Raw genomic sequence first — 27,668 nt, 5'->3', positions numbered from 1 at the left:
TTCTAATCACAAACTTTGAAAAGCTACCATCAATGAATGTTTCCGTGCTCCTTATCATTCTGTAGAACAAATTTTGTTTTTTAGTCGCGACCTCTGTCCTTGGGACGTCTGTTCATAATTACCCCGTCTGTTCATATTTACCCCACTCTCTAGGGGGTAATTATGAACACGGATTACGAACTTGGAATAAATTTTTTTGAAAAGTAACAGTAGTTATACGTTACATTTATCCATAGTAAGCAGTTTATGGTGATTTTTTACTTAAAAAATTATGTTCATAATTACCCCAAACTCTGTTAATAATTACCCCAGACTATGTTCATATTTACCCCGAGACTTGTCCAATGTGATTTATATGGTGTCAGAAAATCTCAATTCAACACCAAATAATAAAAATAATTAGCAGTAACAAGAAAATGGGTTGTTTTATGAAAACTCAATCCAATACTTGTATAAAACTTGCAAAATAAACAAATGTAATCAAAATAAAGATGTAAAACAATAGAAAAATAGCTATTTAATGTTCTTTTTAATTGATATTTTTCTATCTTTTGTTTCGAGAGTATTATTTCTTTGTTACATCTTTTACATTTTGGTTAGTTTCTTTTTTCCGTTTCTTTATGTCCTTACAGAACATTTTATTTGATAGGACCTCTCCATGCGTGTGAAATTTTAGACGAGTTAGGCTACTCGATAGTTTTTACATCCGTTTAAAATGTCCTGCGCAGCAAACATCAAGTCTTCACCAAAATTTCGTGGGCTAGGCTTTTCCCGCACGTGCGAGGTATCATGAAATTGAAACCTATACATATACAGGAAATTCAAAAAAATATTTTAAAAGGGTTGTTTCACAAAAACGCTCATTAAAATCTTCTTGGATCAGTTAACAGTTATTTTTATAATTCTGGTCAGTTCTATATGATCGACAGTTTTGAAAAATATTTACACTTATAAATTTTTTAATCACCTGTATGAAAGTTCACATAAGTAGTTCTATCACAGAGAACAGACGTACAAGCTCGAACAAAAAATCGCCAAAAAAGTGTGTAAAATTTCAAATGCTTTCTCCGAAAAAATACGTTAGAAATCGACTACAAACAGTGCCATCTATTGCGCCGTTCGAAAGTCACAAATCAACTTTAAAGTGCCCAGTTTTCGAAAAAGCGTAATCATATATCAACTCACAAAAAATCAAAAAGGGTCTTGGGATTTTTACACAAGTTTTGTGGGCTAGCTTGTAAGTCTGTTCTCTGTGGTTCTATTCTTTCGAAAAAAAATTGAAGTACTACCGAAGTTTTCCTCAACAAACTGAAAGAGAAAATCTTCAACCAAAAGATGTTCATTTTGCACCAAATAAAAAAAAAATGCGAACAAATTAAAATTGAAAAAAAGTATCTATTAGGTATCAGAAAAGGGATAAGCATAAATTAATATTGAAAAAAGTATCTAAGTAAAAAAGTACACTACAAACACATAAACAATTATTATTTGCTGTAATTCTAATGTTCTGAATAGCAGCACGTTGTCCAAACATACAGGAAAATTGATCTTTGCTTTGTGGACTTATTCACCAATTCAGGGCTGGTAGCGGTTTGACAATGAAATAGTAGGGACTTTAGTGACCAAAATTTGAAAAAAAGTGACCAAATAGTGACTTTGGGAACCGAAAAAAGTGACCAAATAGTGACTATGTAGAACGAAAAAATAACTTTGAAGTACAAAAAATGTGACCAGTCAGGCCCGTGCGATGGACCCTTCCGGGGGGGGTTTTCAAAATTCAAATTTAGATAAAATTAATAACAATACCAAAAATAAACAATTGAAAAGGAAAGGGTTTTCTTACACCATTTGTCACTCATGTTCAACACAAAAACTAAAAAAATGACTGATAAACAAAATTTTGGAAACATATTACAATGAATGTTTCAAATTTTCGATAAGTCAAGAAAGTTAGAAATAAATTAGTTTCAAAAGAATTTCTTAGCAAATTTAAAATTAAAAAATATCTGAATTCTAAAATAAATGTCAAATCTTGTACAAAACTTAGCATGAATAGATGTTAGGAAAATGATAATAATTGTTAATTTTTATTCATCTAAATTTGGAATTCTTTTCCTCATTTTTAACTGGAAGTTTAGTGAGAAATTCCACTGTAATTTTTTAATTTGAACAAAAAATATTTAATCACGATTTAAAATGTAAATTACCGATTACTGAATAAGAAATGAATTTTGAACAGAATTTATTCAATGTTTGATGTTTTAATTTAATTTTATAAAAAGAAGAATATATTTATAATTATTTTACAAATGCCAGTTATAGAAGCAAGACATAAAACCTTTAATAAAGTAAAATCCTCCATGTTCAACTACACTGACAAAGAAATGTTAGAAAATGAGTAATTATGTGAATGATAAAAGCTGATAAACAATTAAAAATAATGAGTTCAAAATTTTTGTTATTAACACTGCGTATTAAAATTTATTTTGAAATTTGCTACTTAGAACAATTTTTCAAACTTTTTAGATTAATTTAAAAATCATGATCGATCTTAAAATATGATTTCATATAAAAAATATTAATAAAAAGTTTTTAAAGTTTCAATCGCAAGTTTTTAAGCTTTGAATTACAAGCTCTGAGTATTTTGTCTCTTTTGATTAAAATATTGGGTCCTGAGAGAACAGAAGGTTGAAATTATGTTTTTTTTATTTAAAATTTGGAGTTAAAGACTTATGGTTGAAGAACACGAAAATTTAGAATTTAAAAACAAAGAAACAATTGTTAAAAATATGTCTTAAAAATTTAAAAAGCTTGATTAAAAAAAGTCCGGCAAGTTGATTATAAAATTGAAAAAAAAACTGTACAATAAAATTCGGTAGATTTATTTAAAAAATTAAAAAAACAGTATGGAAATAAAAAAGATTAGTTTTTAAAAACATTTCAGGAAGAGTTTTTTTTTTCAATAAACATGTTTCATCATAACCATTTTGGTGCTTTTTTTTTCAATTATTGATTTGGTAAATAGTGTCCTCACCACCGTACTGCCTATGGCCAAAACCACCCTATTGATAAGTGTTGTGAACTTTTTAATTTAGTGTATAATTTGTTTAATTTTAATATGTGCAAACGTCGTTTTAAAATAGGCTTAAGAAGAATTTCCTAGTTTTTAAGTCATCAGTCTGTACGGTAATTAAACCAAAGACGAAATAAATAATAATAAATATAAAAGCTGATAGAAATATTGCATACATATTTAGATTCAGGGAACCCAAATTAGTTGAAATTACCGTTTAAATTCATTGCACCTTAAAAAAAAAATGTAATTATTGTGGCCTTGTGTAAATTTTTACAATCCTTTTTTTAAGTATTTAGAAGAACAAAAAACACGAAATAAAATTGAGTCTGAAATTGTTTTTTAAAGAATATTTCATATCATCATAACATTTGTTATGACATAAAAGATTTTTTTTCATAAAAAAAATGGTTCGTTTCAATCTCAATCTTAGTTACGCTTTTTAATAAAAACCCATTCTAACTAAAGACGAGATAGGGTTTTTGTATATCAAGTTTTGAGCTCCAATACAAAAGGTTGATTGAACTAAAAACTAGAATCTACAATCAAAGTTAGTTTCAATTCACGAACGTCAAATAATGTCGTAGATCGAAATGTCTCAAGCCAAGGGTGATTCATGCCGAAGTTCCGCCGGAGGCGAAAAAAATTTCTGACTGACTGATCAAGTAATTTACCGTTACTACCGTCAATATTAACACGCGCAATTCAAATTACTTTTTCATTGGTTTATTATCGGTGAAAAAAGTGACTTTTGGTGATAAAAGTGACCATTTTTCGGAAAATAGTGACTTTAGTGACCAAATGATGAAAAAAGTGACTTTTTAGTGACTGACCCAAAAAAAGTGACCAAGTCACTAAAAAGTGACTCGCTACCAGCCCTGCCAATTGAATTTATCAAAGTTTTCCATATATTTTTCTGTTGACCACAGAGATCTAAGGTTCATAATAATGTTAAATTTCACACAGTTTTGAATAAAAGCTCGATCAGCAAACCTTTTGTAAACAAAGGGGAATTTAATTTTTAATCAAATTAAACATTTCTTCAAATTTGGTTTATAACCTTATTGTTTATCAATTACTAAAAAACCTGGTTTTGAAAGCACGTAAAACCTGTATTCGGTATTAGAGAACTATTCCTGGGATACAGGTTTTCGGTTTTGGTATTACCGAAAAAACTTTTGACTGCCTTTTTTTAATCAACGAAAAGCAAGTTTTTATCACTATTTATTTAATCAAAATTGAGACTTGTTTAAATTTGGTTACAATTGAGCTTTTTTCAAAATTTCTGTTTTATTCACTTTTTTCCACTTTTGAAATTTTATTTTCAGTTTAAAAAAAATGGGGTTCGAAAGTATTTTGCAAAGACTGACAAGAACTTGTATAGCTTTTTTTTCTAAATCCGAATCTCAATTTTCAATCAATTTCTCAAAAATTCAAAACTTAACACATTGCAGACCTAATTTAATTATGAAATTTATTGAATTTGGTCCAGTGGATTTTGGGATATAAATGCCAAGTGTTGATGTTTCCCGGATAAGATTTCTTCACGGTCGTTAATGTGTTAAGATGTTATAGAAAGGGGGGGGGGGGGGGGGGGGGGGGTAGTTTTTTAAGAAATTTCTTACAAGGTGAGGAGGGGGAAAGGGGTCTGGAAATGCTTGGGTAATAAGTGAATGGCCCCCTAAGTTGATGAATAAATCATTTGACCATTAAAAAGCATTAGAAATGTCAGGAAATGCATAAGAAGATGTGTTCATAATTACCCCATAGGACGAAAACTATGGGGTAAATATGAACACTCATCTGTGAATAAGTGCGAATAAATTTTTTCAAAATTTCTTCAAAATACAGACAGAGCATCATAAACTGGATGTAAAACATGTGATAACAACATTCCAGCTGGATTTCCTATGATCAGATATTAAAAACATTAAACACTGTCCGAAACGATTTCCGTTTCACGAGGTAATGGTTTTTTAAAACATCTGAAATTATATCATTATGATTTTAAAACAGATCGGAAACACCCCACAGCTATCAATCGGATGTTAAATTACCACTTTTGGAACTTTTTATGTTCATTCATCCCCCACAGCAGCGCGTATGGCACTTGTTCGGAATTACCCCGTGTTCATAATTACCCCACTTGACCCTACCCATAGTACTTTGAAATATACAAGGTAGGCTATTCCGTTCTCTTTAAACGTATTGGTAAGAGGCCCCGAAAAATAGTTATGGAAAAAACTGGAAAATGTATGAAATTTATCCGAAAATCACATTTTTCTTAAAATTGACAAGCATTCAAATTATGAGAAAAATATGCATTTTAATGCAACAAACAATATTTGGCTTTTTGACACAGCTAAAAGTAATATGAAAAGGGCTTTTTGTCAATTTAAAATCATAATTTGGTGATGTTTTTGTCTTGTGCAACCTTTTTCCTGTGCGATTTGAATGAAAATTCTTGCAAGTTGACTTTTCATCACAGAAATATGAACTTCATTAAAGCGTTTATCAAATTTTCGACATAGACAGAAGAAAATATTACATTGCTTGTTTTCAACAAAGAGGGACGGCGATGAAAAGTTCTTTTGAATGTTCATTATTTATGGTTCAGACTCGAAAATCCAACGCAAAAAAAGTTCCCGATGAGCCTCAAGAATCAATCTTAAATATGAAGCCATTTTCAAGAGAATCGAACAAAGTTGCGAAATCTCATGAGATTGAGATTTTTTTGAGTGAGATTTTCCCTTTTTGAATCTCAGTGTGATGTTAGGTAATCTCATCGTGAGTATCACAAACGGTTCTTGTCTTGAATGTCAACGCTTTCTCAGACTGAGAATCACGAGCAGAAAAACTACTTTTTGGAAGGCAGAGATATGGCATATGCCATAGAATAATATTTGTGCAAGCTCTTGAACAATGAAACAAGTTTTATAGTTCAGAAAAAGCTGAACATACCACGACTTTTTAAAAACTGTCAATTATACTTGATGAATGTTAAAGGCCAGTTATACTTCTTTAAAACATTTTTATAGAGAACATACTGTTAAAAGCTCAGCACAATCAGGTTGATGATAAAAATTCGTTTTTTTTTTCTGTCTAAAGCAAAGTTGCGAAATCTCGTTCAGTTAAGATTTTATCGAGTGAGGTTCTTCCTTTTTGAATCTCAGTGTGAAACGTTAACGTTGATTGTGAATGAAAGTTTTGATTTTAAAACATCTTTCTGAAGAATGTATTATCATGACTTGTTAGAATCTGATTATAATATTTATGTCTTAGTTTAATGAAAGTTTTACAGGATGAGCAAAAAGTTTTAATGACCAAATATGTTGATGAGTCTCGCTCGTATTCAGAGGATTATAGACATGCAAGTTATGAAATTGTATTTCCTACAGTAATGTACTTTTAAATCTCTTAAAAACGTTGATGCAAAGTTTTGCAATCATGGAAAAGAACCGCAAACATTGAAATGCCCACGCTCAAAATTCTTCAAAAAACCCCCAATGGCTTAATGTGCTTGCCAGAAAAAACATCTCAAATCTTCTGGACATTACAAGAAACTATAAAAAAAATTAGCAAAATCTGAATAGCTAAATATTTGATTATTATAAATATTAACACAAAAAGTACCGCAAAGACAACTAAGCTGGGAAACACTAAAATTCAGAATTATAATTATAAGGATCCACCGGGCCTAATTTTACAAATTTAGTATCTTTGAATTACCGAAAGTTTTTTTTGTCAATTTTGCAGAAAAAAGTTTTATGATTTTATTTATAGCATTCGAGCTATGCTTTGCTTTTACTTGTAGCGGCAACCTTAAAAACGAAGTTGAAATTTATAGGTAGCTATGCAGAGTTTTTAATATAAATGAAGAAAATAGTTTCTTAATATTCCAAACAAATTAAATTTTAAAATATAAAAATTAAAAAAAAGATTGTTACCAATGAAAAACCATTCCAATTAAAACGCATGGCATCCCAGCTTATGCAACCGGCTGGAATCGACCACATATGAAAAGCATTTATGAACCAAATAAAAAGTAATAAAGAAATATAAAAAATTTCCCTTTCAAATGAAAGCGGCGGTTTGTAGCTTCTATCCTAACGGTTAATCTTTTTTATTTCAATTTAAAAAAGACATTTTAATGATTTTTTATGCATTTTAAAGATTTTCTTTTTCAAGAGAAGGAAAGCCGATTTTATTTGCACCGGCTCACAGAACTTTTTCAAATATTATCTCGACTCGCGTGATGTTTGAAATTCCCTGTGGGAAATTTCTGAAGTAGAAAACATGAACGTTGCACCAAAAAGTAGGATATGATTCATACCAGCCTATCTAATGTCCGATAAATTCACTTATTCTATTAAGAACGTTTCCAGAAGATTTATAAAATTCTAAATAGAAAAAAGAATATGACAGAAATAATAATGTGCCATTGAATATTAAGATTGATCAAATATTTTTGTAATGACATTTGAAGTAATTGTAAAATCGCTTCTTTTGTTAAGCAGCCTTACTTCTATTTTTTTGATTATTATCTTATGAGCTTTTAGACACATGCATCAGAAATTAATTGTTCTTTAATTATCATATCTGCATTTTTTTACGAATTTTGAGTACGTTTAAAAATGCCCTTTAAAAAAAATTCGTGAAGCCCTTGGAAAAAACACTGTTCAATATTAGTAAAATGGCTAGTTTAGACTGTTAATTGATCATTCACAGCCTAGTACATCATTTTAAAGTGGTTTTTGTGAAATCGGGAATGTTAAGATTGGTTTCGAAAATTGGTTTTCTCTACAGTTGTTCCGGATCTTTAACAGTCTCTAAGTGACTAATACTGTCAAAAATTCTGCAGAAAATGGCACCACCAATGAGTAGTTTGGAACAGAGAAGGGATTTCAAAGACCAAGGACGTTCAAAAAAAGGTCGTTTGAAAAGAGATTTAAATAAAAGTTGAAACAAAGGACAGCTTATCACTGAAGCCGTGATTTCTATAATTAAATTTTTCATTTAGTTGATATAAAAAAGTTGGTTTTAATTCCGAATGTATAGATGCATATTTGTTAGAATACATGATCTTTATTTATATTTCCAAATTTAGATATTCTTCACTCGTACACAACTTGCTCTGAAGAAGGGACCGCATGAAATTTGATGACTGTGATCATATTATATTTTTTTGTATGTCAACAGCCGAGAAAATACAAAAAAAAAACCTAAAAAAATCTGAGTTTTGATCTTTTTTTTTTTTTGTAAAAATTTCAGCCCTTGAGAGTTAAAACAAATATCGATTTATTTATTAATGTATTCTATGCTTAGCTAACTAAGCATATTTTACTGATTTCAAATAGCCAGAAAATCGAATAGAAATGTTGCTTTTAAACCCATATTATGTTGTTGCTTTTAATTTAAAAAACCAACAAAGCGTCAACGACTGAATTTTATATTTTTTTTATTTAAGTCGTCTTGACTATGAAATTATGTTATAAATTGTTTAGTACCAAAGCGCCGTGCTTGCAAATAATATTATAACATTAAAGTGTTGTTCTCAACATTTATAAGGTAGTGTGTTGTGTACAAAGACACTTTTTAAAACATAGGTTCCACGAGCTTTAACACTTTCGTTATTAAAAATTTTCAATAAACTCCAATAATTAAAGCGCTCTTTTTTTATATCAAAGCGTTTGGAGTCGTTCAACTTGGCGTGTCGGTAGTGTGAAAAGCTAATCACATTTTATGATACATTCAAATATTCCATAGATTCGTTACATCAAAAAATAGTAGGGGAAAAAGTGGGGAATATAGCTGAAGATTTCTCTAATGGGATTCTGGATTCGTGATTTTTTTCTAGATGTGATGTTCAGCGAATTTCGTTTGACATCGAAAGCTTTGAGCATCACAACGAAATTCATTGTGCTGCTTAATTGATACTCATCACGGTGAGTATCAATTTGAAATGATTATCTGAAATCTTGCAACTCGATTCGAATGGCTATCGATGGAGAAATTAACAATTTTCATTGCCATTCTATATAAAACCGGCAAATTTTCATAACTATTTTTTGTTAGTATGCAAGCATGCTGTGTACATACACGGAGCTTTCAAGTGAGGTTAAGCGCAATGGCCTACCTGTTATTATCCATGTACTATGGGATACCCGCATACTAAAAAACTATATCTAAAACAGTCCATACAATTCATCTACGGTTTCAGAAATAGTGATTGTTTTTGTAAACGCAGATGTTCTATCAAACTTTACTTCGACAACGATGAAAACGAAACATTTACGTTCATGTGAAAATGTGATGGTATCTGGAAAGGTGATAGAATGGTATGTACGATTTCTTGCAATTTTTCTTTAATCGTGAAAATGATCTTAAACCTTTACACATACCGTCCATTCTTTCTGTCATACGCACGTCAAAAACGATCGAAACGCCGGTCCAAGATGCCAGATGTTTTTTCACGTTAATCAGTACAAAGACAAATACAATCTAGGTTGTTATTATAATTAATATTTATTACAAACCCTTTAACAATTGTCATTCGGGTCAAATAAATACAATCTAGGTGATTATACAAAACGAAAATTAGCATACATTTATGTTTTTTTTAGATTCTTCTGATCACTGATATAGGATTATTTCTTGAATCAAATGAAACATATAGACAGAAAATAAACATTACAAATTAACAACAAAAATAAACCTAAACAAAAATTTAAAATATATTGTTTGATCGTGCGAGGTTCATCTTTTCGCTAGAACGAACTTCATAGATTCCCTTGGGGCCCGAGGAAAACCACCCTATGTTCCAGTGAGAGATGTCCTGGCTGTGATAGATTTGAACTACATGTTCGAAATATACCTTTTCCTAAAAGCTATTGATCTTCGTCTATAATCCTTTTTATGTTCATATTTCCCTATCTATCTTCATTTTTCTTCAAAAAGTGAACTAGATATAAGCAACAATTGTAATCAAACAAAACGAGTTTGGCTCCTTAAAGCCTAAAAGTATGAGCCGTTTCAAATAAAGAACTTACAAAAAAAAATTAAAATCCTATTCGATCAAAAATTACTTAAGTATTAAAATCTATGTCGGAGATTTTGTTTAAAAAAAAAGTGCAAATCATAAATCATCAGAATATTTGGCACCTCTGCCGAAAACTGTCAAATGAAAGTGAAAAAAAGAAAAACAACACTGCGCGCCGGGTAAAAGTTTTCGCGTGCTGTTAAGTTTTCAACTTCGGAGAATTCGCGAAAATTCGGGATAAAAAGTGGTAAATTATCTTCAAAAATATCAATTTTCTTCTGTTATTAGCAATAAATTCATTTTTTTCTTTATAGCAACTCGCAAATATGGCCTCAAACAGCAGACTCCTTTGGGCCCGTGGCTCGTGGAAAAGGACCACCAACAACTCACAAAATTATTCGGCTGCCGTTGGAACTGGACAGAGAAAACATCTGCAGCTGAAACCTGAACCTACAAGCGCGGAATCCAAGTTCCCCAGCCGTGGGAACCTCCTACTATAGTGAGCTATGTGCGGCCAGTGAAAATTTTGGCTCTATTAATCATCCTCGTAGGATGCTAATTTCAAATGAAATACGAACTCGGTGCCTCGGTGAATTCAAATAATATAAAAATAATGAAAAGAAATGGGCCCTTATTCTGCGCCGCGCGTGACGTGATGATAGTCGACTCACCCAAGTCACTTGATTCCAGTTGTCACTTAGCCGAGAAACGTCACTTCGGATGAACTTTGTGAGTTCTTACCTTATTCTCGTAGTCACCCTGGGTGAGAATCGTCGCATTTGCGTGACGATTTTAGGTGACAATTGTCGGTACCTTTTCAGGTGGTGACGAGATAGAAATTTAATAGAAATTTCATTGAAAACGGAGAAGTTAGGCTGTAAATATTGAATTTCACTACAGTATGATAGTTTAAGAATCAATAAAGAAAAATTCACTTTCATATTTGAATTTTCAAATCTATTCATACAGCGAAAATATTTTTTTACCCACGTTATTAATAAATTCAAGAATATAAAATTGGGCGAAGGTTAATTTTATTTCACTGTTAATATTCAACATGATAAAAAAAAACACACTTCTATAGCACTTCACTCCATTTTATTCGATTCCCGTCGCTGGGGGAAAATTTCACTTGCACCGAGTAGTGGTGATTTCGGACAAATTAAAGGTTCGGCTTCGAAGTCCTGCCCTAAACGATTCTTCCTTACTCGCAGTATCTCACACCTTTCGCCATGTCCCGCGATAAAATCCGCCTTTTGTGACCCGGCTGGTTGAAGCAGCAGCCATCGTTTGTGGTGCTTTTTTTGTACTTTTCGATGTGAATTCCGAATTCAGCGTTTTCACTTAGGGCGCACAATAATGCCCGTTTTTTTTCTGTTGGTTGCTTGCTGTCACCTTACGACCCGTTGGTGACCAGTTACGAACCGGAATTATCACAAAAAAACTTGGAAAATTAGCTCGGAAAATTCGAATTGCGAGCCAAAAAAAATCAATACAGAACAAATTCTACCATTTTGACAGATGTGCTCATTCGGTCACTCACCTAGAATGAACCCCTGTCACTTTACCCGTATCGACTCCGGGAATAAGGTGACAAATCTCACGGTGACTCGAGGTGACGTGACAATCGTCACCTCATGCGCGGCGCAGAATAAGGGCCATGGTGTTTTTATTTATTCGAATCCTAAAACTCCTCCAAACACATTTGTCTATGTGTGCGTGATTTATTCATGCACGGTTCCGAATACCGTTTTTATAACGTTGGAAAACGTTTTGTTAAATTCTTCCAAACAATTGCTATAAATGTTTATATACAAGAGAACTTTAAAGAAAACTATAGCAATAATGGTTCGATGCACGAAAAACGTTTCTACAAGCGGATTTTATACATTATCTCAACTGTTCGTAGAACTGTTCCTCCATACAAGTGTTTTAACAGTTTTTAACAATTACATAACCTAACGACATATTAAAAATAAAGTGAATTCGGAATGTACGATTAGGCCAATGTATTTCAAGGTTTGAATAATCGTTTGCTAAACGTTTTTTTACGCTTTATTAAATCGTCGTTTGATTATTTGAGAAATCGTTTGGCTACAATCCTCATTTATGCGGGTATACCTAGGTATATATTTAAACGCTTTTGGACTTTGATCTTAAAAAACTTAGAAACAAAGATTTTTTTTCAGTCAAAGGTGACAATTTCTTTGAAGTAAAGGAAAACGAATAAGAAACAAAGGAATGTTCATTTTACCCAGAATCAAAGAAATTTTTCTTTGTTTGTCGACTTAACAAAAAAAAAAAATCTTTGTACTAAACGAAAATTTCGATGCGTGTAGAATCTAAAGCTAAATGAAAGTTTTTTACAATAAGAATTCAAAATCGAAGATTTGATTCTCAAAAAAACTATAGTATTTATTCTTGAAAGGCAATTCAGAGCTTAAACTGAGGCAAATATTTGAAATTAAATTTTAGTTTAGTTCATACTTCATGTTAGAGAAGTTAAGAATTAAAATTTGGAATATAAAATTATTTATTCTAAATTTGGTTATAATATGTATGTATTATTCTGGCAGACAAGACAACAAATAGCTTTCAAAGTTGGATTCCAAACATTAAGGTTTTTAATTTTAGATTGCTCTTTTCAACTCCTAGTTTTTCTATGCATCCATAATGAAAATGTTCAATTCTAAAATTCTTCCTTTACTTCTTTTCAAAATTATTGAGATTTTTTTTTAGATAACCCTGATGTGGGTTCTACTTACGGGCGAGGGAGGGTCCTCCAACTAGAAGGCAATTCGGGCCAGGACATTGTTCGGATATAAGCCAGAAACACAACCCGCGGTAAAAGCTAACTTACGTCCGACCTGCTTGACGGTTTACCACGGAAGGCGAGGGAAGGATGAAATGCACGCTGAGTGAAAGTGGTGAAGGAGGCGTTCAAAGGAAGGCAGAGATTGATGCCATCGGTCGACCGACCGATAGCATTGCCACCTCGCTACATAAATACCGAGATAAAACGTATTTTAAATATAAACGATTATTCATGCTCCACATCCCCGTTCCACTCTAATGAAAACAAAAGTAATATTCAACATTGAACACAAAAAAAAATGCAAACACTTCTTTTTCATCCAATGATTTTCAAATGCAGAAACATATAAGGAATGCTGATATTCATCACATTTTCTCTTGGTACGCTCAAACAAAAGTTATGCGATCATAACTCTCATAGTTTTACTTTACTTTACATAGAATACTATGTAAAAAAAAATAAGTTTTACTTCTGGCTTATTGTCAAAATAAAACATATTCTTCAGCATGGGTTTTATAAGTCAATATTTGTTATTTAACACAAAGTGGTGCCCTATTTGATGGCGATATGGTCCTATTTGCCGCACGTTGTAATGGTGGCATATTCACTGCCTGTTCCTTGCATTGAATTTTTCGAACTATTTTTTTCTTATCCGTGCACACAAGGAAATATTCGTAATAAATGTCAAAAACAAACAATATCTCCTCTGTTGCTCAGTGTCAGATCTAATGGACGTCTACTCTCGGTTTCGGGGCAATGTGTGAAATATTCTAACATATGTTTTAGAAGTGATTGTAATTCAACGGTTGATTTATACCGTTCATATTCTTCGAAATTATGAAAACAAATCAAATAACACTAACATTAGAAAATCAGTGTATCTGGCACCCTTGACCTTTAGCCCCGTTTACACGGTTAACACGGTTCGTAGCTTTTGAGTTAAAACTATGTTCAATCATGTTGTCTAATTTTTGCGTGTAAGAAGAAGTGTCAACAAATGAAAAGTAACCCCATAGGAAATACACCCTACTATTCACTATACTTAGTCGGCTCGCGAAGGGTGCGTCGGCCGATTTTCGATCATACTAATCGGCCTATTGTTGCAACGTCGCTTATGGGAGTTTTTGCTGGGCATCAGCCGATTAATAAGCCGATTTCGTAGGCCTATCAAATAGGGTGATGAGTAGCATGATTGTGTAGGAACCGACTAAATCGCCTGATTAGTAGGGCGATAAAGTTGATGAGATATTCCTACCCAATCGTACTAAATAGCCGGATTGATTGACAGCAAAAGTTGATTTTTCTTCGTACCACCCAACTAAATCCGACTAAATAGCAGAATTGATTGGCCTCAAACATCGATTGTTTTTACTACCACCCTACCCAATCGTACTAAATAGCCGGATTGATTGATTGCAAAAATGGATTTTTCTTCGTACCACCCAACTCAATCCGACTAAATAGTAGAATTGATTGGTCTCAAAAATTGATTCTTTTTCCTACCACCCTACCCAATCGTACTAAATAGTCGGATTGATTGACCGCAAAATAGAACCACCCGACCAAAAAGGTTTATTTATTACATGTTTTAGTAAAATAAACTTGCGAAGCCATATTTAATAGCAGTATGGACTTGACTGGAGCAAGTTCAGTATGAGAATGCCGAAATCTTTCAACTTAGCCGATCTGGAACGACATGTCCTGCGAAGAAGCTTGCCATCCAAGCTTTGCATCTAGAAACTGGCTCACGGTGAGGGCGGTGGAATTCATAAACGATGCCTCCATTGGAGCCAGGAACACCATCTATTACGGCTTCAGGCATATCCGGCAAACGTCCGGGAACTTGGTCAGGTTGAACGTCGTCATGATGGAACCGATAGAAATTCGCTCGCCACTCCAACGAACCGCTGATGAGCACCGACGAGGCCTTCCGTGCTGTCGTGGGCCAAACTTTCCCATCGATGAACTCCATCACACAACAGATGTCAAAAACTAATTCAGTTATGACTGTTCCATACTAAATAGGCTTAAAGTATGCCAACTAAATAGAGTCATACGAAAACCTACTAAATTGACCGATCCTGCCCGATAACGTAGATCAACTTATTGTGCTACTTAATCATACGTAATTGTGTGAGCCTACTTATCAGCCGATTTAGTATGGCACCTATTTCATATTCAAGCGTAGCCCGATTAATCGGCATACTAAATAGGGTCATTGATTTAGTAGGGTGATTCGTAGCCAGACTAAATCGGTACCCAACTAAATATGTGAACGGCGAAATTTTTCATCTGTCAAATTTCCTATCGGGAAACAAATTAATCTTTCGCGGAATCATTTTCCATTTTCCCAGTTGATCGTGGAACCAAAATAGCAAATAATTTAACTTTCCAATTACCAGCAGAGGTGTACAATTTGTTCGAAATGATTGTTGCTAATTGTGCCATAAAACAATTGTTTTCAGCGTTAATTCCAATGCAAAATTTCAGCGTGAATACACGAAATAGACTCGATCACCGGAACAACCATCACAGAGTCAGGGATCGCACACAATTTGTGGTATCCGATATGACCCCGCCTGAGGGCGATCCAGGGCACACTGATTTAAACTCATTGCATGCAAATGATTTCCGTGTTGCTGAATCGCCAAATAGATTAATCGCTACGACTTTCATGTTATTGCCAAAAGAATTGTTCGGCCGAAGTTGTATCCTCCCAATAAAACGACGACTTTATCTGGGAGACCATTAATTATGACCTCGGCTGAAGCTCATAACTTGGCTACAAAAATCTCAATTTGTGCATCGGTCGCTGTGCTGTGGTATACGGTTCACTTTTCTATGCAAAAAGAAAAATGAAGTGTTGTAAAGAATATTTTGTAGAGGTGATGCGCCAGATAATTAGAACTCGGTTCCAACAAACTACAACTGCCTGGCCTTCTGTGTAATCGAAAGATAATATGGCAATCCGAAATATGCCGCAGGCCAATGCAAATATTAGGGGAGCCAGAGGAAAATGCCGGCTTCGATTGGGCATAAGCAACCAGCACGACGAGGTAGTGGTTTAAGCGCTTCAGTCGTTTCGATTTCTATGGACTTACGACTTTCACTGTTGGAAATCAACTGAAACAGGTAAGAGAGTTTTGATTAATACTTGTCTTTGGCACGCCACCAACTAGTTTAACATAAAAATTGAAACGGTAATGAATAGACATGTATTACGAAAAACTAATTACATCCTCGAAACCACTTATGAGAAGCACAATTTGAAAAAAATACCATTTGTTATCGTCTTCCAAGGTTTGACTACCTGTCATCATTATGTAAGCTAATGTTTGCACCATTTAGTAGATGAAATTTTCATTCCCAGCGATGGCGACTTCACAAATGATGTTTGTATCAAGTTGAACCAAATTCTAAAACGTTCTTGCATTACTACGAACGAATAATTCCACTTTCATTAGGTGACAAACTTATGAACCTTCTGCAAAATATCAGGTTTGATTATATTATACACACATAGCATATCTTGGAGCTATATGGACCTGAAAAGAATTCGAACGACTGTTGTTCGTTCATATTTCACAGCGGTAGTTTCATTCTTGCCAAATGAACTTCCTTTTTTTCCATTTCATTCATCATCAAGATTTATGGGTATATGGGTAATCATTCATTCAAATAACCTTTACCAAACCAGTTAATTTCCTCATTTCACTGGTGGAAGTCTTTCAGCATGTGGTTTAAAATAAGTTCACACTACACTCTTTTCGTTTCATGGAGAAGTGATTCCTATCTTACCTGTGCCTTTTGTTAAACATAACAACATGTTTTTTTTTAATGAAGTGAGGTAATCTGCTTCCTTTCACACGTATGCATAGCTTCTTTATTTACTGGGCAGAAGTCTGCACTTAGACAAACTATTTTTGTAATTACGAACATGTGGAAGTCTACGAGTCAGGAGTTTTGCTCAAATGACGAAAGTATTCACTATGTTTCAAACCTAAAATTGAACATGCAAACTCTGCATTTTGCTAAACAACGTTTTTTTATTTCTTAAGGCGGAAGTTTTCTTCCTCCAAAAATTTGCCCAATTGAAGGAATTCTGCTACGCGTCAATAATATCTGCAGCTTTAACCTTTTTCTAGCTGGCGGAAGTCTTCATCGCGCCAAGAAATTTGCTGAATTGACGGAAGTCTTCATCGCGTCACAAATTTCTACAACTTCTACATTTAACAGGCGGAAGTCTGCATCTCGCCAAACTACTTCAATTCATTTTTGCTGGCGGAAGTCTCCATCGCGCCAAGAAATCTGCTCAATTGACGGAAGTCTTCATCACGTCACAAATTTCTACAACCTATACATTCTCTAGCTGGCGGAAGTCTTCATCGCGCCAAGAAATTTGCTTTATTGACGGAAGTCTTCATCGCGTCACAAATTTCTACAACTGAAACTTTTTACCTAGCTGGCGGAAGTCTTCATCGCGCCAAGAAATTTGCTTTATTGACGGAAGTCTTCATCGCGTCACAAATTTCTCCATCTTCAAAATTCTAGAGGCGGAAGTCTGCATCTCGCCAAACTACTTATACATGTTCTTGCTGACGGAAGCTTACATCGCGCTAGGAAATTTGCTAAATTGACGGAAGTCTTCACCGCGTCGTAAATTTCTTCATTCTCACTTTTTACCAGGCGGGAGTCTGCACCCCGGCACCTTCTTTTTCATATTGATTCACATCGCACAACAAAGCGTTCTACGAGACAGAAATCTATTGCCAGAACATTTTGCCAAGTTAAAGTTGAAGCAACAAATTGAATTAGTTATTTGCGTCAGATAATCAGATAGTAAAGTATGATGCTGAAACTTACTTCGCTCTTAAGTATTTGCTAGTAATTAAATATTCTAATAATTTTTCGATTATTTTATCTTACCAAAAAAAAAAACTTCAGCATTGAAGTGTTTGAGGCATGAAAACATAAAACATTATACAAAGGCAAAAAAAAAAACAAAAGACAATAGAAACGTGCTGGCTATTCTGTCAATACTTTTATTTTTTCAAAGCGCCAAAAAAACAAAATGGCCTCTTGCGTTTGGTTGATTATCCATCATCATCCACTAAATTTCTGGAACTTGTTTATCAATAAATTACATATTGATTATCTGGCAGGATCGCCAATTGTGGGTTCTACTTACGGGCGAGGGAGGGTCCTCCAACTAGAAGGCAATTCGGGCCAGGACATTGTTCGGATATAAGCCAGAAACACAACCCGCGGTAAAAGCTAACTTACGTCCGACCTGCTTGACGGTTTACCACGGAAGGCGAGGGAAGGATGAAATGCACGCTGAGTGAAAGTGGTGAAGGAGGCGTTCAAAGGAAGGCAGAGATTGATGCCATCGGTCGACCGACCGATAGCATTGCCACCTCGCTACATAAATACCGAGATAAAACGTATATTAAATATAAACGATTATTCATGCTCCACACCTGAGAAAAAAAATTTACCACTGCCCTTAAATTTGAAGTTTTGTTAATATTAGGTACCCGAGAACCCGAGACGAAAGAAACTTTAATTGAATTCATGTAAGTAATCATTTTTTTTTATACGCACTGTAAATTTTTGCCTCGATTTCCAGCAAAAAAAAATTGCTGGAAACGTTCAGCAATCCAAATTTTTGCTGGAAACCAGCAATCGGTTTTCGAATTGCTGGATTTTTCAGCATTCGGTTATGTGCTTGTCATTTTTGCTGAAAAATCAGCAATCGGTTTTCAATTTGCTGGACTTTCCAGCAATTGATCTAGTTTGCTGGAAAATCAGCAATCCAGTTGTCAATTTGGAGTTTGTTTTTGTTTCGTACGCTGAAGTAAGGTGAGATTCTATTTTACGAATTTAGGTTAAATTAATATAATTATTTTATTTTCCTCTATATTCCAGCAACCAGGCATCAAGTCAAGGGTAAGTTTTCATTGTACAGGTAGATATTCCATAGAAGATACTAATCAAAACTATTTTTACAGGTGGCGGATGATCAACATTTTGGCACAAAGCGGCCACCCCAGAACCGGTGTTAGAAAGTTGTGAAAAAAAAGAAGTTTTTTTTTGGAAAATAAATTAATCCCTTATTGAAAATGGGAGAAAATAATTGTTTTTATTGCTTATTATATGCACAGCCAATATTAAACTTTGATTTTAAATTGAAATATAAATTTCATACTAAATACTGCCGGTTGTGTTGAAAGAAATAGCTGGTTTCCAGCAATCTGGATTGCTGATTTTCCAGCAATTTGAATTGCTGGAAACCAGCATTAACGTTTGCTGTTTTTTCCAGCAATTGAAATTGCTGGAAATTTTGCTGGAAAGTCAGCGGGACAAAAACCAGCAAAATTTTGCTGGTTTCCAGCAAAAAAAAATTTGCTGTGCGGGATTTTCATCCTCTGGGATGATTCATCCCTATGAGTCATCATTTATTATCAGGGGTCATTCTTTCGTCATCGAAAAACAAAATTGCTTGATTTCAAATCTGTTTATTAAACGAAAAGCATCGATCTATTTATTTTCAAAACCTTATCGGGAGCTAAGGAAAATCAAGCTCAATGGAAAAATGAATAAGGCAGCATATTTCCGCATCCAAATGGCTGGCTCAATCCACCGGCTTCAGGGTGATAAACCGGGACAGGATAAATACCACGGCGATCGTCGAAAGCACGAAGCAAACCGCAAACATGTAGAAACTTTCCTCGGTAAAAACGTCGGTGAACGCCGGTATCTGGTGGTACCAGTTTTCGATGATGGCCATGTGCCCTCCCTTCAGCTTTTTATTCATGTTGCTCATTTTAAGTGTTTTTTAGATTTTCAAGCTCACCTTACAATCTAAGTTTAAGGAAATTCTATAACAAGTAAGTTTAAAGTTCTATCGTTTTCTGGTGCCACTAGCCTTTTTCTCAGATTTGGTCTTGACAGTGGTCGTGACAATATCTTTCGGAGCCAAGCTGGTGACGTGCTTATTGGCCAGCTCCAAAAGTTCCAGCGTCGATAGATTGGCACTGTTGAATTCGATCTTTTTCAAGTTAGCCTCCTTCTGGACCGAGGGAATTAACTGGAATACTATCGAAGGTGGACGTCTATCGCAGACTACTTCCGTCTTTAGCAAACAGGATGGATTTGTTTGAACGATCCTTGGGGACGACAAGTGATGCAGGAATTCCCTGAAACAAGTAAAGAAAGAAAAATAGTTATAGTTCTGAGTCTAAGCCTTAAACTTGAGGAGACAGTTACGATAAAATATTTTAAAAAGTTTTTATTTCTTCCCTCTATTCCAGATTTGATCTAATCTAAGTCCTGTCGAAATCATCGAATTTCACCAAACTGGCAGAAATGTCGACAACGGAACGGGAACTTACTCCCGGAGGCCCACCGCCTAACATGCACCCTCCTCCACTCTCCTATGCAGATTTATCTACGCACATTCAACTCAACGGAGTAAACATTATGGGCAAAAATTTCAACGGTAAGACTTCCTACTTATTACATTGTTTTTCGCATTAGAAAACATAGAGACATTCTGAACACTGAGTACTCATTCAAGTTTTCAACATCATTTTTATCAACCAACTTAATTTGAAAAACTATTGTTTAAATTGTTCTAACTTGATAGCAATCAAGAATTTTGCTGTACAATTTGTATCTGTGATTCAATGTGACAACTCGATCAATAACCAGTTCCACATCTTTTCTGATCTTAACTATCTACTAACCTGTGATTTTCAAGGTGTTTCAAAACTGAATTTTAACCAAAACCTTTAATGAAATCGAACGCAACCGAGATCTTTCTCACATGCAATTGAAAATTTATTTTCCCGTCTGAAAGATGCCTGTCGAATTTTCTATTTGACATACGCCTGCGCATTTCCCATCGAGTACCTACGAACATTCAATCTGACCCTACCAGTGCACGGTTTTCCCAGATTTCCCCCCTGTGAAAATTTCTATTGAACGATGTTTTGAAAATCATCCCAACTTACCGGGTGGGGATTGCATTTTCCTGGAACGGATCGAATGTGACCGTTACTCGCTGCACGGCCTTCAAGTTAACCAGTTTCAGCTGCTTGCCTATGGCGGAAACTATTCCTCCGGACCGGCTGAACGTTCCACTGAAGCTGATGGACATGGTTCCGGGCTGGAGAATGAGCTGACACAAAATAGAATCCCGTCGTCTTCGCGAAATGTTTCATAACACGCAAAACAAAAACATGCGCGGAAGCATTTTGACAGTTGTATTTGCAGGGTTGCGTTTGGACTCGCGGACTGTCAGTTTTGATTTGTTTGCAGCAGTACAACTAGTCTAAAAAAGTATTTCGCCGCGCGTCACATTTCAGTGTAGCTTAAAAGCAAAATTAAAATTCACTCAAAGAATTAAAGAAAAATACTTTGTTAAAAAAAAATATTTTCAAATGTTATTAACTATTCACTTGACAAGTAAGTTAATGCTCTTGATTTGAAACTTAAAATTAAGTTGTTTTGGCTCAAATATAATCTGTTTTTAAGGGGACCTAAACAAGAAGTAAAAGTTGTGTATGGTAATTAATGTCGCGTGAGCGCTAGTCTTAATACATTCTTACTTAGAAGAGAAATATTTTATGAGTTTGTCTTATCATTTTCCTAGATCTATAAAGATAATCATAGGAGAGAGATAAGGAAAAATTTTTTTTCTCTTAGGATGAGCAAATACATCCAATTTGAGGGTGCTTGAACCTGCAATCTCCGCTTCAGTACATCGGCGCGTTAGCCAATTTCACCACGGTGAACGTGAAATTGGCTAACGTGCCGTTGTACTGAAGCGGAGATTGCAGGTTAAAGTCCTGCCGGTGAGCCGTTGTGTCTTTTTCGAAAAATTCATGATATTTACGGCTTATGTTCTTTCGTTCTTTGATACCTCATGTTTCTCTAATTCTTTCCATCACCTAGGGAAATGTGAGAATTTCATCATTTTTTTAAAGTTCTAAGAGATTTTAAGATGAAACCGCGTTTATTTGGTGAAGTGCACCCGCGTACATCCAGAATGACTATCAACTCGATTTGTTTACATTTGGCAGTTTCGTCTTTCTGGGATGTTGCGCTAGATTTATCTTTTTCTGCCCCCCCTCCTATTGATTTCTCAAATCCAAGTGGCAAAAGAAGGATTTCAAATTTGTTCCGGCCTAATTGCAAGTAATTAAAATTCTCTTGTCTCAATTTAATACACGCATACAAATGGATGCTTTTGAATAAAAAAAATGATTCAATTTTGACATTCTCTTGGTTACTTGCGATTTTTAACTACTGATGGAAAGTTTGAAGGACAAATAAAGGTAATAATGATAAGATTTGTCAGAGCAAATTTGTTTTTAAAAAGCAACCATTAACGATATATTCCTAAACGATTTCCCACTTTCGTGTGCAGAACCAATTCAATTCAATCGATTGAAATCAAAACAAACCTCGAAAATTCTCAGTGCAGGACGCTATCAACAACGTACCGCTGCATATTAAATTTACATCGCCTCACCTTCCACGGTTCATGTGCGTTGCTCCCCTCGGGAGAGAAACTCGTCTAAATCCGTCTGCAGCCATCGAAATTTTTTGGGTTCGCGTTTCATTCGTCGTGAGACTCGAAAAAGCGAGACGTGTTGTTTGCGTGCGTGCTTCGAGATTTTGCATTTTTATCCTCATTCGCGGCCGCGTTCCGTTTCGTCATTATTCGCATCGGTTAGTGCCCGTTTCCAGCAATCGTTAGCGCACGGAAATGTACCCCGTAGGACAACGTAAGTGCCGATTTGGGGCGATTGAAAATCGCTTTCCACCAATCCCGTAGTCTCGATCTGCTACCCTTGTGAATGGGACCTTTTTTTTGGGATCGTATGTAGTACGGTACTTTAGTGGGACTTCGATTTTGGTTTGGTAGTGTGTGTGCGCGCGCGCCTGTAAATAATCTCATTTTTTATTCGTTGTGTGTGTGTGGTCGCTGTTAATACCTGAACTTCACTACTACTACTGCAAGCGTACTAATCTCTCTCCTGTAACCATCTGATGTATTGAAGTCATGTAAAGTGTGCATCGGTGTGCGTGGGGCGTTTTGTTGTTTTGATACAAACTTCGGAACATTTGTAGCGTTTTAAGGGTTGAGAACGTGTGTGTACGTGGTGCTAAACAACAAGAAAATTGTACAAAATACTTTCTAATTTTCAGAACTGGTAAATTTTTAAAAAGAGCTAAATTGAGCATCTTTCATATAAGCCTTAAGCAAGAGGGTTAAATCTGAACCATCTTCATATTTGAAAATAAAAAATTAATTGAAAACTGAAAACAGAATGTTGCTCAGAAGATTGATGAAAACAGTATAAATCTTGGTATGAATTTCAAACATAAAAAAAAAGATAAGATGTTGATTTCAATATGGCTTTTAGTCAAAAAACATTTTAAGAATTTTTGCCTATTTTCAAAGTTATCTAGAAAACTAGAGCTGACAGGAAAAATAACATTTTGGATTCAGCGCCTCCAAATTACTCAAAATCAGTTCTGAGATTACTAGCACCTCGAAAAACGGGAAAACTGTGTACATAATTATGTCTTGTATAATGTACTTAAAACAGTGAACCAAAAATCGCCTACTAGCGAATGATAATGACACTGCCCTAACTTGAACTTTTCGTGACAAAATCTTTGTCGTTATCGCACGCTCGAAACGATGAAGACAAATTTCTTTGCTGATGGATCCCAATAATATTTTTTCAGAACATTCGTTTGCTGCTATTGAAAAATATAAGGATAAGCGGTTCCGAAAAAACCAACTCAAAGGTATCGGATCACAACTTGCGAGATATTGGAAAAAAAACTTTTGGCCTCAGCATGAAGGATATCGATATGAGAAGCGATTTGGGGACACTGGGTCGTAGCCGTGGTCAATTTGCCCGGTTCCGGAGCGAAAAATGTCAAAGTTATGGGATTGAGACTTACGACATATTGATAGAAAGTTCTTGGCCTCTTCATGAAGAGAACCGACAGAAGAAAGGATTTGGGGACACTGGATCGTTTCCATGGCCAATCTTTCCGGTTCCGGAACGAAACATGTCAAAGTTAATGGATTGAGACTTGCGGCATATTGATAGAAAACTCTTGGCCTCTTCATGAAGAGAATCGATAGAAGAAGGGACTCGGGGACATTGGATCGTGGGCATGGTCAAACTGTCCGGTTTCGGAACGAAAAATGTCAAAGTTGTCGGATTGAGATTTACCGCATATTGATAGAAAATTCTTGGCCTCTTCATGGAGAGAACCGATAGAAAAGGGGATTTGGGGACACTTGATCGTGGCCATGGCGTATCTGTACGGTTCCGGAACGAAAAATGTCAAAGTTATCGGATTGAGACTTGCGGTATATTGATAGAAAGCTCTTGTCCTCTTCATGGTGAGAATCGGTAGATGAAACGATTCGAAGACACTGGGTCGTGGCCAGATCAATCTTCGTTCTTTGACATTTTTCGTTTAGGTACCAGCCAGATTGGCCATGGTCACGGTCCAGTGTCCTCGAATCGTTTCACCTATCGATTCTCACTATGAAGAGGTCAAGAGCTTTCTATCAATATGCCGCAAGTCTTGATCCGATCACTTTGACATATTTCGTTCCGGAACCGGCCAGATTGGCCACGGTCACGACTCGAGTGTCCCTGTACCACTTTTAAATAATATGGGTTCCATAATGTTAGGCCAAGAGCTCTTCTCAGATTTGTTATAATTTGATCACATATTTTTTCTTTATCACGAAATCAGCTAGATTACCCACAGAGTCGAAGCGGATTATCCCAAGTTTTAAATTTCAGGATAATTTCAAATTAGAATTTGTCAATTTCAACGGCGCACGGAGAGAGGATAAAGACAAAACCACACGCCGACTTTATCGCTTGTTTTTAGACAATATCAGGAAAAATTTGATTCACTGACTACAAATAATAAATTGGTGACCAAACTAAGTCGCGAATGATATACATATGCTAACAAAACCAATTAGTTTTTTGGTGTGGGTGAGTTTGGTGGGCTACTAAAGAATAAGAAAAAAAGTCTTCATTGAATTTCGAGCGGAGTTATGCATTTCCGTAGTCAGAAAATTTGCTGCAATAACATAAATAATTGCAGGAAAAATGTCTTGTTGTACTATCGAAATCATGTACAGACTTAGCATTTTTTTCCTCTTCTCATTGCACTGAATGCAGGTGTTCTAAAAATCCTGAATAGAGAGACATATTAATATTCAAATCCAAGTATAGCCATATAATTGTTCTGCATTTGTTAGGCTAATTGTCGTGAATATATGGACGTTACTTTCCATTTCAATGAGGTAAAAAGAATCTTTTTATCCTGGGATTTTTACGTCTGGGCGTTATTCATCCCCTTATAAAATAGATCGTCTTAATCTAGGATTATCAACACGTAAAATTTTTCAAATTCCTCGAGTTCGTACTCGTCTCTTGAGATGAAAAAATATCGTATTTTTCAGCATTTGGGCCTGCGACTGGTCCTTCTTAGAAAATCTAAAAAACGAAAATCTAAGGGTAAACGAATAAAAAAAATATATAACTATAAGCTTTGGTCCCACCTCGACTAGGGTTTTATAGTTCTTTCGGAAGTCGGAAGAAAGTTCCCACTTTTCTCGGATACCCTTTACTCAGACTTTAAGAGCAACTGTTTAAATCTTGTCATGACCTGGATTCTTGCTCCGTCAAAATTCCAAGGGCCTTGGTCGACGATCTTCCATCTGATCCGACCCAACGACCTTCGTATCGCTTCCTTGTCTGTCGATATTTCAGTGTATTTCTCACTGTTCGAACCAAAGAACTTCTTTGGGTTCAGATCTAACGACCTTCCAGCCCAACGACTTTTATTGACGATCTTTTGAGTCCCCAATGGGATTATCCACCTGCGGAGGTTCGGAGACTCGCAAGCGCAAATTCAGGCGTTATCTGGCTACCAAGATATTGGAAGCACTCCACTTTCTCAACTTGTTGCTCTATTTCCATGAAATTGGAAGAATTCTCTGTGTTGATCTCCATCGACTTGGTATTTCCGACATTGACCTTGAGACCTGCTACCAAGGAGGTCGTCAAGTTTGCTCAGCATGTTTGGTTGTCTTTGGGCGTGCAAAACAATATCGTCAGCCAGGCCAAGGTTGTTCAGTTGTGCCATTGTAGAAGAAATCCACGATAGTCTTCGATTCGTTATGAAGTCGATCAATCCTATCAAGATCTCATTCATTACGATGGGAAAAAGTAGCGGTGAGAAGATATACCCTTGTCTCACTTTAGGAACTACCGTAATTGGATCGGACAAGACCCTGTCGTGCAGCAACTTGTCCTGGAATTCGTTGATTTGCTCCAGCATTATTTGTAGCGTAGTGATGTGGTCCACACATTCAATTTTCTGGATCCTGCTCAGGATCACTTTGCCACGCCAGTTACCACATCCTGTCAGGTCTCCCTTGGTCGGGACCTTCACAAGGATACCCTGCATCCAGTCGGCTGGGAATGTTGCAGTGTCCCATATGTTAGTTAAAAGACTTTTATGCTGACAAGGCAGAATCGGCTTTGAGCATTTCAGCGAGATTGCAGTCGATTTTTGGCACTGATCGATCATTCAATAGCTGACCTGTTCGGTTTTTCTGCGGCATTCTAGAATTAATCCTTGCACCACTAAAGCGTTGAGAAATGTCATACAGTAATGCATAGTAAGTCGGCAGAATAAAAGAGGCACAGAATTGAAAAACTCTATCAAAAAGACACGGGTTTAGCTTAGGGGCCGTTCAAACATTCCCGGAACGATTTCAATTAAAAATTAGAATGGGTTTTAGTTGAATTTAAGTTTTTTTTTGAATTCATCCATCGAAGGACATTGGTGGTTTTCGTTGCGCGTTTGAAAGAATCGTCGCTAGCACGGACATCCTTTTGATAGTACACTAATCGTATTTCCATTGCCAGAACTTGGTTGGGATGAATAAACCCATTGGGCTTAAAGTCCCGGGAAAAAATTGCCAGAACTTAAGTCTGAGTTCCAAAAAATAATAGAAATTCATTATTCTTCTTGTCTTGTTCATGTTTTACAACACTTCTTCCATTGTTCTCTTGAACAGTCGTTATCCATGCACGCAAAATAATCAGCACGGCTACGTGCAAAACTACATAAATTTTTTCATCTTGAATTTCACGTAGATTCTACGGGATAAATATGTAAACGCGCCCCTATAAGAGCCGTATATTTTGCGCAACACAAACCTGTTGCCTAGCGTTCCTTGTTGATTTTCTCTTCCCGATTTTCAGTCATTGTTTACTCTAGCAATCATTTGTTTGGCTACTGAATGAATTCGTTTGCGAGTTGATGACGATGCTGTTGATTCATGCCCAGAATCAGCCCTTTAAGGAAGGATGCTACTAAGGATCAATTCCTGGGATAAAGACCAAGACCGATATTTAATAAAATAATGAACACACCTTGAGGGGAAAATAAGCCAATATTGGCATAAATTTGGTTTTTGGGCATCTCTTGCGTTCCAAGAATTAAACCGTTTTCATTCAAGAAGCGTTCGCGGCGAATCATGATCGTCAGCTAGTCGAGTAGATGTCGAAGAATTCGACGCCGTCTACGCGAAATATTTTCATTAGAAGCGAATGATGAGTGTTTGATGGTTACCGATAGTAACTCAGAAAATAACTGATCACTAAAGA

At 35.5% G+C, this 27,668-nt stretch overlaps 3 protein-coding genes across 4 annotated transcripts in view; 1 reads left to right on the top strand and 2 right to left on the bottom strand.

The window, feature by feature from the left end:
- LOC129748402 (protein argonaute-2) overlaps nt 1–27,668 on the top strand; it is a 98,088-nt gene that overhangs the window by 46,325 nt on the left and 24,095 nt on the right. For both annotated transcript variants that reach the window (XM_055743014.1, XM_055743013.1), the window contains exon 2: nt 20,241–20,428. In XM_055743014.1, coding sequence (XP_055598989.1) covers nt 20,296–20,428 — 133 coding nt within the window. In that variant the 5' untranslated portion in view covers nt 20,241–20,295. The remainder of the gene's footprint in view (nt 1–20,240; nt 20,429–27,668) is intronic.
- LOC129748404 (uncharacterized) lies at nt 19,430–19,753 on the bottom strand. The gene has a single exon (XM_055743018.1). It carries the CDS (start codon nt 19,751–19,753, stop codon nt 19,562–19,564), a length of 192 nt encoding a protein of 63 aa, XP_055598993.1. The 3' UTR covers nt 19,430–19,561.
- Nucleotides 19,656–21,166, bottom strand: LOC129748403 (uncharacterized). The gene is made up of 2 exons (XM_055743017.1): nt 20,943–21,166; nt 19,656–20,126 (listed from the first exon to the last, which is right to left on the bottom strand). Exons 1-2 carry the CDS (start codon nt 21,086–21,088, stop codon nt 19,832–19,834), a joined length of 441 nt encoding a protein of 146 aa, XP_055598992.1. The 5' UTR covers nt 21,089–21,166; the 3' UTR covers nt 19,656–19,831.

Source organism: Uranotaenia lowii, chromosome 2 (genome assembly GCF_029784155.1).
Source record: "Uranotaenia lowii strain MFRU-FL chromosome 2, ASM2978415v1, whole genome shotgun sequence".
NCBI classification, from domain to species: domain Eukaryota; kingdom Metazoa; phylum Arthropoda; class Insecta; order Diptera; family Culicidae; genus Uranotaenia; species Uranotaenia lowii.
This window is presented reverse-complemented; position numbering and strand designations above follow the sequence as displayed.